This window comes from Thalassophryne amazonica, chromosome 10 (genome assembly GCF_902500255.1).
Source record: "Thalassophryne amazonica chromosome 10, fThaAma1.1, whole genome shotgun sequence".
Classification (NCBI taxonomy): domain Eukaryota; kingdom Metazoa; phylum Chordata; class Actinopteri; order Batrachoidiformes; family Batrachoididae; genus Thalassophryne; species Thalassophryne amazonica.
In genome coordinates, this window is record NC_047112.1 from 81,447,726 (window position 1) to 81,465,965 (window position 18,240).

An 18,240-nucleotide genomic window follows, 5' to 3' on the forward strand; every position below is an offset into this window, starting at 1 on the left:
GGTCAGCTCTGGTAGCCTGCACTGGTACAGTTCAATGCCCCTATCATCACACTACTGAAGTGCTCTGTATCTTGGATGGTAACCACCCAGTGAACAATCTCCCAAAGACATCCAATAAGCACTTGAGGTGACTGGTGGGCGTTTATGTAAGAGTAAGAGCTCAGTCTCATACCCGCTATTGGTCACGTCATCGTTGCTTTTCTTTCATTAGTTTTGGTTTTGTTTTATTCCTTTTTGCACTCTTGATTTGCAGGCTTTTCGGTGAAGGGAAAGGTGCAGGATCATTTGTACACCTTTTCTCAATGATTTGAGAAATTTAGACTTTTTTCCTTTGTACAGCTATCATCATGTGCTGTGTGCTATGTGAGCGGGCCCTGACAACGTAGCTTTTCGTTCCAAACATGGACGAGTCATCAGCGATACAAGGATGTTATGTTCACCTCGTCAGAGCTTTAGTTTGCCGTTCAGATATCGTCAACCTTGCAAAACGTCGGACTTGGGAGGTTGGACAAAGTTGGACACCAGTCAAATGGAACAACAACAAACTACACAAAGAATAAGGAACTGTCAAGACAGAAAGCAAAATAACATATGGGACGAATCGTGGATGTCGCCCGTATTCGTTCACATTTTTCAACAGTTTGAAAATTCTGACGAAGCGCCAGCTGCAGGAACAAAGCTGGATGAAGGTCAAACGATGCCTCAGAAATTCAAAGTCCAGATTTCTTGTTTCATTTGGGCGTCGTTGTCCTTTGTTAATGCTGTGTGACCGCAAAGCTTAAGACATAAAGCGCCAGGGGCTTCATTTCTAAAACACATTCTATTATTCAAACTAAATGTATACATAGGTACGAACTTCTTCTTCTTTGTCCTTCGGCTGTTCCCGTTAGGGGTCGCCACAGCACCACCTTCTCAGCACACACTCCTCACTTGTCAGCACATTACCATGTGCATCTTCTACCACCCTAACCTGCTGCACATCCTTTCCAGCTCTGTCCCTTTGTCTGGCCAATCGGTACAAGTCCTTTTCTCCTTCCTTACTATTCAACTTCTTGTACAGCTCACAATATGTCGTTTCCTCCGCTTTTCCCACTTCTCTTTTCACCTTACGCCACATCTGCTTGTACTCCTGTCTACTTTCTTCATCTCTCCGACTGTCCCAAAATGTTTTCGCCAACCTCTTTCTCCATATGCTTTCCTGGACCTCTTCATTTCACCACCAAATCTCCTTGTCTTCTTTCCACTGTCCAGATGTCATACCCAGTACTGTCCTAGCTGTCTCTCTCACCACATCTGCAGTACTTTTCCAGTAGTCCAAAATTGCTTCCCCTCCAACCAGTGCTTCTCTCACCTGCTCGCTAAATTTCACACAAGTCTTCCTCCTTCAGCTTCCACCATCTGATCCTTTGTTGAGCTCTCACTCTCTTCTTCTTCTTTACCTCTAAAGTCATCCTACAACAACCATCCTATGCTGTCTAACGGCACTCTCTCCTGCCACCACCTTACAGTCTGTGATTTCTTTTAGCTTGCATCTCCTATAAAGAATGTAGTCCACCTGTGTGCACCTTCCTCCACTCTTATATGTTACCCTGTGCTCCTCCCTTTTCTTAAAGTAGATATTCACCACAGCCATTTCCATCCTTTTTGCAAAATCAACGACCATCTGTCCTTCCCCATTCCTATCCTTGATACCATATCTACCCATTACTTCCTCATCACCTCTGTTCCCTTCACCAACATGCCCATTAAAGTCATACATATGTACAAACAAAAAGTGAAAATGGTGTACAAAAAATAAATGAATAAAAAACACTTAGAAAATGATTCATATGCACACCTGCAAATCACACATAATGGTAAATGGGAAATGGACTGCATTTATATAGCGCTTTTCCATCTGCATCAGACGATCAAAGCGCTTCACAATAATGCATCACATTCACCCCGATGGCAGGGTGCTGCCATACAAGGCACTCACTACACACCGGGAGCAACTAGGGGATTAAGGACCTTGCCCAAAGGCCCTTAGTGATGTTCCGGTCATTTAGCCTATCCCACCAGTTATAGGGGTTGAGGCAGGGCAATGCAAAACACCTAATGAATATTCAATCATACAAATTAATTTGGTTTTGTTTTTTGTTCTTTTATTTTTTTTTTTTTTGCCTGTTGCTTTACACAGAAAGGGACTACTGCTTCCCACAATCAATTTGTCGCTTTCTTGGAGTTCCTTGGCTTATGTCACAGAAGTTGAAAATGAGTCATGTCAGGCCTAAATTTGCTCATAGCAGAAGATTTGCTGCAAGGACAGTCATGGAATTTGCCAGCCTTGTATAAAGTACCTCAAAGTGATACTTGAGTGAAAGTACAAGTATCTTACCATAACATTACTTTGGTAAAAGTTAAAGTATCCTTTAAAAATATTACTTGAGTAAAAGTTAGGGGAGGTGATGGTTTAGTGGTTAAGGTGTTGGGCTTGAGTCCAAAAGATCATGGGTTCAAATCCCCACCTGACTAGAAAATCACTAAGGGCCCTTGGGCAAGGTCTTTAATCCTCTATTGCTCCCAGTGTGTAGTGAGCGCCTTGTATGGCAGCACCCTGACATTGGGTTGAATGTGAGGCATTATTGTAAAGCGCTTTGAGCGTCTGATGCAGATGGAAAAGCGCTATATAAATGCAGTCCATTTACCATTTACCAAAGTCCTAAAGTATCTGACATTTACTGTACTTAAGTATCAAAAGTAAATTTTTCATATAAAATGTACTTTAAGTAAAAGTACTGAGTAAACATAAAATCCAAAATGAGTGGAAAGTGAAACAGTGACATGAAAAGAAAGCCAGTCCAGTGTCTAAAGAAACCAAGAGGGGGCCTCAGCCCCTATAAAAAGGCTGTATCCACCTCTGGTGCAGCAGTTGGTGATGGTGACGGGATGGGAGACCTGGGCAATTCTAAAGTTTCAGATTCACCTAACCTGCATGTCTTTATAAAGCTGTACAGAAAGTTGCCGTTTTTTTCCTGGAAGACTCACACACACACACTATTCTGTTACACACAACGGCCAGGCTCTTGTGAGACAGAACAGTCATTTATAGCTACACAGTTGAAAAGCAAAAAACAAAACAAAACAACTTTGCAGGCATCGCCACCACCAACCACTGCAAAACAGCCAAACACAGCGCTCTTTGCGCTCTTGAATTCAAAACGCAGAGCTGCTTTTACACAGCACTTCTCTGTGAACATTTCAAATAAAATAAAATAAATGAGTTTTGTTGGTACTGAAGTTTTCCCCTTAATTCCGATCATATGCTGGAATCCATGTGTATGTGTGTGCGTTGGAATCCAAAGCGCACAGTCCACCCTCCACAGTCTCATCTTCCTCAGCGGGGGTGCAGATTCAAGCTGTCATCTTTTATATTTTTTTGTCTTTTAAGCTTGTTTTATGTCAAACACGACACTTGATGGTGCAGGGCTGGAAGGCGCTGCGCTCCGGCTGAAGAGGACTGTATCTCTTCCCGGTGTACAGCTGTGCTCCAACTTACTTTCACCTCTGCAAACGAGCATTGCCCAATCAAATTTCTTCTACTTTTATATTGTAGTAACAAGTAATGAAGATGTTTAAGAGAAATGTATCAGAGGTAAAAGTATACATTTTTTTGAGGAAATGTAGTGGAGTAAAAGTGAAAGTCACCATAAATGTAAATAATGAAGTAAAGTACAGATATGTCAAAATTCTACTGAAGTACACTAACAAAGTATTTCTACTTTGTTAGTGTATTCCATTACAACACTGGAATTTGCAGACTTTGGGGATGTTTCACATGAAACTCCAACCATACAGTGCCTTGCAAAAGTATTCGGCCCCTTGGTATTTTACACATTTTAATTTATTTATGTCATTTCAAATAAAAAAGTAAATCAGGCTTCTCAATATAAAAAAAAAAATCAAAAATTATCTTCCTTAAACTCAAACTCAAAGCAAATCTCTACAACTTGATATAAATGAATTAAAAATATAAAAGCCAAGATGATGGGTTGCATAAGTAATCGGCCCCGTTGGTATATGTGAACGTATGACTTATTTTTGTGGCAGGACTGGCAGTGGGATTCAAACACCGGATTGCTCGCACCCGAGACCAAGACTCTACCAGGTCAGCCAAAGGGGAATTCATCAGTTCTATTGGCAGTTTTCTTCAGACAAATCAGGGGATGGATACATGAACATTTCCAAGTCACTGAATACATCTTGAACTTTATTTACATCAGTTATGAAGAAATACAAACAATATGGCACTCTATGGTATATCTGTGTGGAGTAGACTGTGCAAGAAGAAAAAGAGTGAGGAAAGCCACCAAGACACCCAGACAACCCAATTATAGGCTTCTGTGGCTGTGATTGGAGAAATTATGCATAGTGCATATTTTGCATTTTGCATCCCTAGTTATACAACTTCATGATGAAGTGGTACAGAGGAGTATTTTCTTTCACCAAAACATCAAATCTAGGCTTGCATCTCAAATGTACCTTCTGGCAAATTGTAGCTGAACTTTGAAGTGTTTTTTTTTTTTAAGAAAATCGTGCATGCCTGAGTGAGTGTGTGTGTGTTTGTTGACTGACCTGAGCCTTCTGCTCTAGTGTTTTCAATTCCTTAAGCAGGTTTTCTACTCGTGTCACACAATCCCCAATGTCTGATAGGCTGGTTAGAATGTCCATCAAACTGTCTAAAGACACTTTGACCTGCAGAAAGAAGACAGAAACAGAGACATGAGGGAAAAAAACTGGTCAAAACTAATTTTGTAACAATTTTATTGCAGTTATTTACTTCTTTTTTCCCATATCAAGATTCATCACTGAGGTAACAATATTTGTGTGAAATAAGATTCTCAGCACTGATTTCCTCCCCTGTCAGTAAAAACCTTGACTGAACCTTGATGATTTAAATAGCAACTTTAGAATATGAAATGACACCATTGTTTTGTTTGGGGAGTTCTTCAAAATGAAATTTTAAAGCTCAAGTCTTTTGAGGCTTTTTCTTTTTGTGAAGAGACACAGGAAAGACCTAAAGGTTGTGGGCCAAGGCACTCAGACACACAGATGTGGAGATATACCTCTCTGAAGTCCTGTTCAAAGTGGCGTAGCTGCAGGCACTGCTCCAGTTTCAAATGGTGTTTACACCAGAACTGTTCAAAAGCGTTCTCCGTCTCATCGAGCTGTGCCAGGAGCCTGAAACACACACGCACCACAAAGACGGTTACACACAAGTAGATACTTTGAGCATAAAAAAATGAAACTATTCACATGAAAGGTTGATGTGTCACCTTTCTACCGTGGTTTGATTCTCCATCTCATCTGAGTTGAGTTTGTGACTCTCTGATTTGGCCGCTTGCTCTTTGATACAGCCGAGCAGTGTGGTGCCCTGCTTCAGCGCCAGCTTCAGCTCATCCTGGTTTGGACACATACAGCACATGCAGTAATGTCCAGAAAACACAAGCAGACTAATTACTTTACAGCACGGAGACAATGCTACAAGATGCGTTGGCCTTGGTGGCCACCAAACCTTTGGCACACATGTTCTTAATTCCCATCATGCATGTGCTGATAATGTTATTTCCTGCAACAAGCCTAGATATGTCCACGTAGATATATGTTTTATGCTAGTGTGACCATATTTTTATTATCAAAAACCAGGACACTTGGCCCTGCAATGAGATACTCAAATGATACTTGGTTGGCAGCAGGTACTATTTGGCGGAACTGGAACGACTGGCACAACCGGAATGATAACACAATTGACAGAATGATCAATCAATCAATCAATCAATTTTTTTTTATATAGTGCCAAATCACAACAAACAGTTGCCCCAAGAATGATAGACACAACAGGACCTTACTTTGCCCCCTACTCTCAAGATATTTATAACTAATCTCAAGATAATGCCCCCCCCCACCGCTGTCATGTTCAAAGCACAAATTTATCTACCGGTGTGTAGTGAGCGCCTTGTATGGCAGCACCCTGACATCGGGGTGAATGTGAGGCATAATTGTAAAGCGCTTTGAGCGTCTGATGCAGATGGAAAAGCGCTATATAAATGCAGTCCATTTACCATTTATCTCTTTTCTGTCCCAATTAGCACTAATCGCCAGAATAGCAATTTGCCATATTGGAAAATTTACCCTCACTAATACTAGATGGCACCACACAAGATTCTGTTCTGCCATTCCGTCGCTATTCTGTCAAGAATTTGGGGCTTCTAATGCCGACCTACAGCTTTATATAGTGGCTAAATAACTTTAATATTTTAATGGTGAGACCTGATCATCTCATCAATACTTGTTTTGGGTGTAATATAAGCAAAAACAACCCATTGCGCCAGTTGTTCTAGTTACATTCCTCCTATAGTTCTGGCAATTAGTAGCTCCTTGGAGGCCGGTCAATGTAATGGCCCAGTGAAAACCAGGACATTGACATCACTTTCCAAAAAAAAAAAAAAAATACAGGACGGCCAGGACAGGACATGAAAACATAACACATCCTGGAAAAACGGGATGTTTGGTCACCCTGGTTTATGCTAGATGGCCCGTTGTGCCACACACAAACAGTTGACTGAGTTGATTATTCCAGGTGACCTTGAATAGACTATTGGTTTCATTGCTACATCTTCAACAATATTGATTTTATACTAGTTGGTATTCTAAATTACGTTATGTCACAATATACTGTAGCATTGTTGTGATGTTTTTGCAGCCTCCACGTGGTATATGTAGAGCTCTGAAGTGTGACATCACATTTCCATGACATTTCTCAAGGTGGTTCTCTCCTGTCTTTTTAAAATGGGCATTTTGTAATTTGAAGACCGGTCTGAGCTCAAAGTGTGGACTTTTGTCATCCTTGATTTCAGTAGTGATAGATTAAACAAAGGTGAGTTCTTTATTTATATTTAATGTATCAACCATAAGTTTGGCGAATTTCAACTTTATGCCTGGAGTGTTCCCAAACACCACTCAAGGCACAAATCTTCTTAAACCTGTTTTAGGGTTTCTATTGATCTGGTGCATCAAAGGTAACCATATAGTAATCTGTTTATCCTCGTTACGGTACTTGTAATTTGGATATTTATAAGATGATACCTTTTCTTGAGTGTTGCGTTATCATAATGTAGGGAATTAACTCTTTCATTCACTTACAGCATGCATGCATAGGCTTTTTTTTCAAAGCCTTGGAAAATTATTAACACAGAAACACAAATATGTCTTCAATACCTTAACTTGTTTCCATAATTGCATCTTTCTTTACTATCCATGAAAGGCTTGGAAATCAATTGGACACAGATGTTGTCTTACTGCCTGATACAACTAGCAGGGGCGAGGTTATGTGTCTGTTTGGCTGACCGCCTTTATACACAATAACTCAAAGGATAGAATTTATTGATATTTTGTATCAATATGACCACTGAGTCCAGGAACTGTTGATTACAATTTGAGATCTAGATCCCGCTCACACTTCCTTTCATCTTTTTCCTGTATACACTGAGAGCTAGCTTTGTGATATCACATAAGATCTATGCTTATGATGAGCCATAACCTACAGACCTAAGTTTAAAATGTTTTCTCTGTCAGATCAGTGCACTAATGAGTAGTAGCCAGCATTACCCCAACACTTACATCATCTAATTTAAAATTTTAAATTAATTTATCTACATTATCTGTGCCAAATGCCTTCACATTATGACTTGCCTTACAATTTAGGACTAAACCATTATTCATCCTGTACATTTTTATATTCACATGGCACATTTGGCTAATGTTTGCCTGTCAAAGAATATGCTTACTGCAGTCAGTATATCTGGTCAAGATAACAGCAGAAGACGCTAATAACAATTGAAGTTAACTGTTGGCATCAACCATATTGTGACTTAATATGCAAACATTGGTTTGTGGTTTCTTGAATATAACCCATCGATTGTCAAACCCGCAGTGTTAATGTAGAAGCATCCATCATTGATTAAGGCTGCTCTTACCCTTGCTGAGCTTGACACAGTGTTGAGCCCATAATGGGCCAAGCTAAAACCCAATGCACCTCCTCTGATTGCCCACTGATTTTCCCGGAGCTCCGTGGACTCCCAGCTATCTCAGCACTGCTCACGCTTGGCTCAGGAAATATGTGGCACACGCTCCATCCTCAACTACTAATATGTCCACATGATTCTTTCTTTGCTTAACATGAAAAATGAACACCAACATGTGGCAATACTGCACCAGTCCCAAATCAAGGCAGTCAGTAGTCTGACTGAGCTCCAGAAAATGTCTAATGAGTTCAATCTGGCATGAGTTTAATCAAGCTTTTCTGAATCGTGCTGTTCTGTGCCAAGCAGGATGCCGACCAACGTCCCCCCGAGAAATACCTGAACTGTGCTGAGACACTGCTTCAGAGAGTTCAGTGCCAAAGACGGCAGAGTGTAAGAGCAGCTTAATGCACTTTGCTGACCTCCCCCCGAGAAACACCTGAACTGTGCCGAGGCACTGCTTCGGAGAGTTCACTGCTGAAGTCGGCAAAGTATAGGAGTTGCTTAATACACTTTGCCGACCTCTCCCAAGAAATACCCGAACTGTGCTGAGGCACTGCTTCGGAGAGTTCAGTGCCAAAGACGGCAGAGTGTAAGAGCAGCTTAATGCACTTTGCTGACCTCCCCCCGAGAAACACCTGAACTGTGCCGAAGCACTGCTTCGGAGAGTTCACTGCTGAAGTCGGCAAAGTATAGGAGTTGCTTAATACACTTTGCCGACCTCTCCCGAGAAATACCCGAACTGTGCTGAGGCACTGCTTCGGAGAGTTCAGTGCCAAAGACGGCAGAGTGTAAGAGGAGCTTAATGCACTTTGCTGACCTCCCCCCGAGAAACACCCGAACTGTGCAGAGGCACTGCTTCAGAGTGTTCACTGCTGAAGTCAGCAAAGTGTAAGAGCTGCTTAATACACTTTGCCGACCTCCCCCCGAGAAACACCCGAACTGTGCAGAGGCACTGCTTCAGAGTGTTCATTGCTCAAGTCGGCAAAGTGTAAGAACTGCTTAATACACTTTGCCAACATCCCCCGAGAAACACCTGAACTGTGCAGAGGCACTGCTTCGGAGAGTTCATTGCCGAAGTCGGCAAAGTGTAAGAGCTGTTTAATGCACTGTGCTGACTTCCCCCCGAGAAACACCGGAACTATGCCGAGGCATTGCTTTGGAGAGGTCAGTGTTGAAGTTGGCAAAGTATAAGAGCTGTTTAATGCAGTGTGCTGACTTCCCCTGGAGGAACACCCGAACCGTGCCGAGGCACTGCTTCTGAGAGTTCAGTGCCGAAGTCAGTAAAGTATAACAGCTGCTTAATACACTTTGCCGACCTCCCCCCGACAAACACCCGAACTGTGCCAAGGCACTGCATCGGAGAGTTCAGTGTTGAAGTCGGCAAAGTATACCAGCTGCTTAATACACTTTGCCGACTTCCCCCCGAGAAACACCCGAACCGTGCCGAGGCACTGCTTCGGAGAGTTCAGTGTCAAAGTCGGCAAAGTGTAACAGCTGCTTAAGATACAGGTCTAATGCATTTATTCTTTTATTACTGTGGCACCCTTAGGATATAAGGAAATAGCAGACATAAGAAGAGACAGACAAGAAAAATTAAACTATCAAACTATAAGTTGAAAAATGTAACTGTGCTGTGTTTAATGTGCTCAACAAATGAAGCGGTTACCCTGCAACACAGTGTCCTATAGTCATACAGCATACATTCTTACACCTGTACACCACATTGTTTAATTTCCATTCAAACTGAACTGCATGTGATACCATGCATGTGTCTGTGCATTATACTTAGTAACTCACCTTGAGGTCGTTGTGTTTGTCAGTGTGTGTGGTGAGCAGGTCTTTCGTACACTGTACGTCATTGGGCAGTTCTGTCTCTGCCAGGTCTGTCCCAAACTTCTGTAACATCTGGGCCGTGGATTTCACCGTCATGGCAAAGTTCTCAATAGCCTAGAGAAGAACATCCAAGCACTCAACACCAGAGGTTCCTCAACATTTTCTTTCATGTCCTCACCCTTAGATAACCTAAGCCCACTGTACAATGTTGGAATTTACAACCCCTGGCAAAAATTATGGAATCACCGGCCTCGGAGGATGTTCATTCAGTTGTTTAATTTTGTAGAAAAAAAGCAGATCACAGACATGACACAAAATTAAAGTAATTTCAAATGGCAACTTTCTGGCTTTAAGAAACACTATAAGAAATCAGGAAAAAAAATTGTGGCAGTCAGTAATGTTTACTTTTCTAGACCAAGCAGAGGGAAAAAAAATATGGAATCACTCAATTCTGAGGAAAAAAATTATGGAATCATGAAAAACAAAAGATCGCTCCAACACATCACTAGTATTTTGTTGCACCACCTCTGGCTTTTATAACAGCTTGCAGTCTCTGAGGCATGGACTTAATGAGTGACAAACAGTACTCTTCATCAATCTGGTTTCAGCTTTCTCTGATTGCTGTTGCCAGATCAGCTTTGCAGGTTGGAGCCTTGTCATGGACCATTTTCTTCAACTTCCACCAAAGATTTTCAATTGGATTAAGATCCGGACTATTTGCAGGCCATGACATTGACCCTATGTGTCTTTTTGCAAGGAATGTTTTCACAGTTTTTGCTCTATGGCAAGATGCATTATCATCTTGAAAAATGATTTCAACATCCCCAAACATCCTTTCAATTGATGGGATAAGAAAAGTGTCCAAAATATCAACGTAAACTTGTGCATTTATTGATGATGTAATGACAGCCATCTCCCCAGTGCCTTTACCTGACATGCATCCCCATATCATCAATGACTGTGGAAATTTACATGTTCTCTTCAGGCAGTCATCTTTATAAATCTCATTGGAACGGCACCAAACAAAAGTTCCAGCATCATCACCTTGCCCAATGCAGATTCGAGATTCATCACTGAATATGACTTTCATCCAGTCATCCACAGTCCACGATTGCTTTTCCTTAGCCCACTGTAACCTTGTTTTTTTCTGTTTAGGTGTTAATGATGGCTTTCATTTAGCTTTTCTGTATGTAAATCCCATTTCCTTTAGGCGATTTCTTACAGTTCGGTCACAGACGTTGACTCCGGTTTCCTCCCATTCGTTCCTCATTTGTTTTGTTGTGCATTTTCGATTTTTGAGACATATTGCTTTAAGTTTTCTGTCTTGACGCTTTGATGTCTTCCTTGGTCTACCAGTATGTTTGCCTTTAACAACCTTCCCATGTTGTTTGTATTTGGTCCAGAGTTTAGACACAGCTGACTGTGAACAACCAACATCTTTTGCAACATTGCGTGATGATTTACCCTCTTTTAAGAGTTTGATCATCCTCTCCTTTGTTTCAATTGACATCTCTCATGTCGGAGTCATGATTCATGTCAGTCCACTTGGTGCAACAGCTCTCCAAGGTGTGATCACTCCTTTTTAGATGCAGACTAATGAGCAGATCTGATTTGATGCAGGTGTTAGTTTTGGGGATGAAAATTTACAGGGTGATTCCATAATTTATTCCTCAGAATTGAGTGAGTCCATATTTTTTTTTCCTTCTGCTTGGTCTAAAAAAGTAACCGTTACTGACTGCCACAATTTTTTTTCCTGATTTCTTATAGTGTTTCTTAAAACCAGAAAGTTGCCATTTGAAATGACTTTAGCTTTGTGTCATGTCTGTGATCTGCTTTTTTTCTACAAAATTAAACAACTGAATGAACATCCTCCGAGGCCGGTGATTCCATAATTTTTGCCAGGGGTTGTATCTGGCTAACATACACACGCACATATTAGTATACAGTACATAGTTCATATTCAAACATTTTTTGTGGTGAATAAGACTATTCTATTCTATATTGTCCCACAGACTGACTTCTTCAACAATGCGAATTTGATTCAATTAGGCCTTTATTGTCACTGTATACCAGATATAATGAAATTTCATGTGTCCCTTAGTGCTAATGCTTAATTACATTTAGCTGGTCCTACACAGTCAAAATGGATACTGAATTTTAAAAAAAGTATAAATAAGAATTCAAAAAGTCAAATTTACACAGCTTTGAGTACTGTTATTGCTTTGTTATAAAGAGTGTTTTAATCTATTTGTCCGAGTTTTTATTGTTCTGAAATATTTGCCCGAGAACAGCAATTCAATCAGTGAAATATGGTTCATCTGCAAGCTTTTAAAGTACCTCAACAGAGTAAAATTCAATTGAACAAGTCATTTTCATGTTTAACATGACATGCTTTCCAGTATCATTCCTAACAGAAAATATATTTGTTACACAGTATCACCATCATTTCAACCACAAGAGTGTAGTTCATTGCAGATTGTACAAGTGGTTGCTACAGAATTGACAGTGACATTGGGGCACAGGTCTAATATGGATGAGATTTAAATTTTTATCTACAACTGTTAATAAAAAATTAAGGTAAATGTTAGGTACATGTTGTTTCCAAACATACAGGAGAGATTCTTTCATGCTATCAGGCTTTGTAACACAAAATAGCTGGACACAAGTGCTAGGCTCAGACACAGAGTGGAGTTGTTCAAAAAGGTTTACGGGTAAAACAAAAAGGCAGTCCAGAATAAGCAACAGTAACCAGTTCATCAGGCGACGGCGCGGTCCAAAAAAACAGTCAGGTGATCATGAAAACACAGAGAGGCAAGAAAGACGAGAAAGACACAAGAAACAAGGCTGGAAGCGAAGGCATGGAGCACAACAATCTGACGGGGAACAGGCGGACAAGGTGAGGTTTAAATACAGGAAGGTGATGAGCAGACAATGAGTAACAGGTGTCAGGGAAAGATCCAGGGCATGGAAGTGGAAAGACAGGGGGACACGCTCACCACAGAGCACCAAGTGACAGACAAGAGAGATAGAGACAGAAAACCCCAAGCAGAAAAAGCCAGACAAGATCCAAACCCCCATATCCACATGCATCATTTGCTAGCTATCAAATCAAAGCAAATATGTCAATACAACCATTTTCGATACCCACTTACTACAATTAAGGGTCACGGGGGTGGGGAGGTGGTCTGGAGTCTATCCTAGCAGTCATAAGGCATGAGGCGGGGTACACCCTGGACAAGACACCAGTCAGTTGCCACATATAGACAAACAAACACATTCACACCCATATGCACACCTACGGTCAATTTCGAGTTTCCAGTACAACTAACCTGCATGTCTTTGGATGTGGGAAGAACCCACGGAAACAGCGATCCCATGACCTTGTTGCTGTGAGGCAGCGGCACTAAGCACTAAGCCACCGTGGTGCCCTACTTTCTCTAGTGCCCACAAATGTATTATAATTGTAAAAAAAATATACGTAAATCAAGTCATGAAAATAGTCATATATTATTATAGACTGACATATGTCATGGTGGAAATGACATCTGTTCATTAAGGATAAGAAATAAAATGTCTAAAATGCTAAAATTTTCCTGTTGTTGTTGTCAGTTCTGTTGTGGTTTGGTCTGTGTTGGGTCCTGGTCTCCTCTTTGTTAATCTCTTACCAACTCTGATCTGTCTTCTTCGATCTCTTTAGGTTTTCTTTATATTTCCCAGCCTCTTATCTTGTATCACATATTTTCTGATCTAACATTCTTTGCATTTCCCAGCTTTTGTCTGTCATGTTGTCTGTCTCAAGTGTCATTTCCTTCTCAGTCATTTCCTGCTGTATCACTCCTTGTCAGTTTCACCCTTTTTCTTGTCTTGTATTCTCTGCATTGGCCCTTTATTACCTCTCAGTGTTTAGTACTCTCTGCTTCCCTCTGGTGACCCTTTATGTCTTCACAGTTTTTAGTCTGTCTTTACCTCATTTTTGTCCCTACACATAATTAGGCATTATCATTTACACCTTGGTTGGTCTGCACCTGTATCTGATGAGACATGCTATTTAAAGTGACTCTGGCTTTTCTTCAGTGCAGGTCCATTGTCTCTGTTTGAGTATGCATGAAAGGTTTGCCCTTTGCAGCCTGAGTGCTTCCTGTCCTCTGTCCCTTGGGATCATGTTTGGAGCATGAGTAAAACATTGGTTTTGCACTCTGGAGTTTAATTCGCTCTTTTTACCAAGAAAGACTTTTTGCTGGAATCCTGTTTTGAATCATAAAGAATTTTGTTGGAATCCTGTTTTGATTGAGAAGACTGATATCTGTTTGAATATTATAACGGAAATACTACTGGTTGAATTTGGTGTGTCATTTTGCAAACACTCTAAGCAGCAAAGACATTAATTGGCTCTGCTTACTGTTTGGCACTCACTCTTTTATGTAAAGTCTGTCTAGTGCACTCCCCTTTACAGGAAGGAGTTCCCAGTCCTGGTGAGCACTCCCCTGGAGCTTCTACCAGCAGTGCAGTGGCATTCCTCTGTGGCCCTCACCAGGATTTAGAAGAGGACTCCCGACTCCAAGTTTTGTTACCACATTACATTCTTGACTGGTTTATTTATCATTAATTAAACTGTGTTTTAATGCCACTCTCATCGCCTCGGCTGTCCTGCATCTAGGGGTTCCCCTCGTTCCTTGGTTCACCTCCTCCCGACCATAACAAGTTCAGCTGTTCCTGATAATGTTTGGGGTCGCCACAGTGGACACAGCCAGTTCCGCATTGGTACAACCTCAATTCCAATGAAGTTGGGACGTTGTGTGAAATGTAAATAAAAACAGAATACAATTATTTGCAAATCCTCTTCAACCTATATTCTATTGAATACACCACAAAGACAAGATATTTAATGTTCGAACTGATAGACATTATTGTTTTTGTGCAAATATTTGTTCATTTTGAAATGGATGTCTGCAACATGTTTCAAAAAAGTTGGGATAGTGGTATGTTTACCACTGTGTTATATCACCTTTCCTTCTAACAACACTCAATAAGCGTTTGGGAACAGAGGACACTAATTGTTGAAGCTTTGTAGCTGGAATTCTTTCCCATTCTTGCTTGATGTATGACTTCAGTTGTTCAACAGTCTGGGGTCTCCGTTGTCGTATTTTGCACTTCATAATGCGCCACACATTTTCAATGAGCAACAGGTCTGGACTGCAGGCAGGCCAGTCTAGTACCCGCACTCTTTTACTATGAAGCCATGCTGTTGTAACACGTGCAGAATGTAGCTTGGCATTGTCTTGCTGAAATAAGCAGGGACGTCCCTGAAAAAGATGTTCCTTGGATGGCAGCATGTGTTGCTCCAAAACCTGGATGTACCTTTCAGCATTGATGGTACCATCACAGATGTGTAAGTTGCCCACACCATGGGCACTAACACACCCCCATACCATCCCAGATGCTGGATTTTGAACTTTGCACTGGTAACAAATGGATGGTCTTTTGCCTCTTTTGTCCGGAGGACATGACATCCATGATTTCCAAAAACAATTTGAAATGTGGACTCATCAGACCACAGCACACTTTTCCACTTTGCGTTTGTCCATTTTGAATGAGCTCGGGCCCAGAGAAATCAGTGGCATTTCTGGATGTTGTTGATGTATGGCTTTCGCTTTGCATTGTAGAGTCTTAACTTGCACTTGTAGATGAAGTAACGAACTGTGTTAACTGACAATGGTTTTCTGAAGTGTTCCTGAGCCCATGTAGTAAGATTCTTTACACAATGATGTTGGTTTTTAATGAGTGCCGCCTGAGGGCTTTAAGGTCACGAGCATTCAATGTTGGTTTTAGGCCTTGCCACTTACGTGTAGAATGTTCTCCAGATTCTCTGGACTGTAGATGATGGAATCCCTAAATTCCTTGCAATTGAACATTGAGAAACATTGTTCTTAAATTGTTGGGCTATTTTTTCATGCAGTTGTTCACAAAATGGTGATCCTCACCCCATCTTTACTTGTGAACGGCTGAGCCTTTTGGGGATGCTCCTTTTATACCCAGTCATGACACTCACAATTAGTGTCCTCAGTTCCCAAACACTTATTGAGTGTTGTTAGAAGGAAAGGTGATGTAACACAGTGGTAAACATACCACTATCCCAGCTTTTTTGAAATGTGTTGCAGGCATCCATTTCAAAATGAGCAAATATTTGATGATGGTTTCCCTATTGAACATTGATAAACATTGTTCTTAAACTGTTGGACTATTTTTTTCATGCATTTGTTCACAAAGTGGTGATCTTTGCCCCATCTTTGCTTGTGAACTACTGAGCCTTTTGGGGATGCTTCTTTTATATCCAGTCATGACACTCACCTGTTTACAATTAACCTGTTTACCTGTGGAATGTTCCAAACAGGTGTTCTTTGAGCATTCATCAACTTTCTCAGTCTGTTGCTTCCCCTGTCCCAGCTTTTTTGAAATATGTTGCAGGCATCCATTTCAAAATGAGCGCACAATTGCACAAAAACAAAAAAGGCTATCAGTTTAACCCATTAAATATCTTGTCTTTGTGGTGTATTCAATTGAATATAGGTTGAAGAGGATTTGCAAATCACTGTATTCTTTTTTTATTTACATTTCACACAATGTCCCAACCTCACTGTAATTGAGGTTGTATTTGGCACAAGCTTTGTGCCAGATTGTCCTGTGATGGCAATAAATCCTCTCTTGGTCCTTAAAACTAGATAAACATTTAACAGTAAGTGTGATTTTTAACAAGTTCACGAAGCTAAAACTACTCCTAGTTGAAGAAACACCCAGGTACTTCTTACTTATGTACTAATTTTATCATCAAATTTTAACATCAGTAAGATTTCACATATCATTTCAGAAATGAAAATCCCATTCTGCTATGACATGTATCATCACCATAAACTATAAAGCAGTGGTTTGAAAGTGCCAACAATCACTTGGATTTCATTACAGCTAAAGACTCCACAACAGATGTTTTCATTGATTGATGCTTTTTGAGTACAGAGGAAGGAGTTCATGACTGAGATCACCTGCTGTGTTTAGCTGGAAGGAAATCAATTAGACCACTGGCCCTTTATAGAATGACTGAGAAAGTCAAATAACACCTCAAAACAGAGAGAGAGAGAGAGAGAGAGAGAGAGTGGAGATAAGGGGCAAAAGATGACCTACAGCAAAGGTCACCCAAGACAGGAATTGAACCTCAGGTTACTGAAAACTGCATCTTGTAAAATGTCAATTTACACACTACGGAACAACCCCAATGTTGATTAGCAGCCATCCAGGCAAACCACCAATCCATCGCCGCCTCACAAAAGTAACCATCTATCCGCCACACCCAGATGATATGTGGATTTCATCTTAGCCTTTTTCAGTTCCTGTGGAACTCAACACTAGGGCACCTGCAGGCTGGATCATGGTGAGGGACGTGTGCCACACACCCATAGCTTTGGATAAAATTCAACCTCATAACCTAAATACTGAGGTCATCTGATATCTAGCAGATAGCTTGAAGTAATACAGACTTTACAAAAAATGATTTTGTACTCCTTGATTCAGGTTGACATTAATCACTGTTAAAATGTAGATCTTTCCCCTCCCTGGGATGGCTCATGTACCAATTGTAGATAGTTTAGTCCCAACATATCGTGGAAAATGCTCAGACAGAATGAAGGACTGCTGACATTTTGTTGGGATAGTCAGCAGCAGTAAATGAACAGTTAATTCAGACGACTGATTTAGAACTGCCCACTCCCATTTTAGGACTGGATGCAAATAATCACGGATGTTTGTTTCCAGAATAGGAAACAGTCAATTTCAGTTTATTTCATTTATATAGTGCCAAATCAATTTCAATTTCCATTTCAATTTATTTTCATTTATATAGCACCAAATCACAACAGAGTTGCCTCAAGGTCCTTCACACAAGTAAGGTCTAACCTTACTAACCCCCAGAGCAAAAGTGGTAAGGAAAAACTCCCTCTGAGGAAGAAACCTCAAGCAGACCAGACTCAAAGGGGTGACCCTCTGCTTGGGCCATGCTACAGACAAATTACAGAACAATTCACAGAACAAAGCTGCCTCAAGGTGTGTCACACAAGTAAGGTCAAACCCTACCAACCGCTAGAGGAAACACACAGGTGACAGTGGTAAGGAAAAACTCCCTCTGATGATTTGAGGAAGAAACCTCAAGCAGACCAGACTCAAAGGGGTGACCCACTGCTTGAGGTTACAGTCTATAGTGCCCAGTCTGCAGTCTATAGTCCCCACTCCTTCACTTGTTTGTACACCACCTGACCACCAGTACTATAGTTTACATTGTGTAGCACATAGGGTACTT

General features: G+C 40.9%; 1 protein-coding gene across 9 annotated transcripts in view; it reads right to left on the reverse strand.

Annotated features, from left to right (window-relative positions):
* Positions 1-18,240, reverse strand: part of mcf2l2 (MCF.2 cell line derived transforming sequence-like 2) — a 373,245-nt gene that overhangs the window by 263,071 nt on the left and 91,934 nt on the right. For all 9 annotated transcript variants that reach the window (XM_034180353.1, XM_034180346.1, XM_034180350.1 and 6 more), the window contains exons 7-10: positions 9,861-10,010; positions 5,316-5,440; positions 5,106-5,220; positions 4,615-4,734 (exon numbers count right to left, since the gene is read on the reverse strand). In XM_034180353.1, the coding sequence (XP_034036244.1) occupies positions 4,615-4,734; positions 5,106-5,220; positions 5,316-5,440; positions 9,861-10,010 (510 nt within the window). The remainder of the gene's footprint in view (positions 1-4,614; positions 4,735-5,105; positions 5,221-5,315; positions 5,441-9,860; positions 10,011-18,240) is intronic.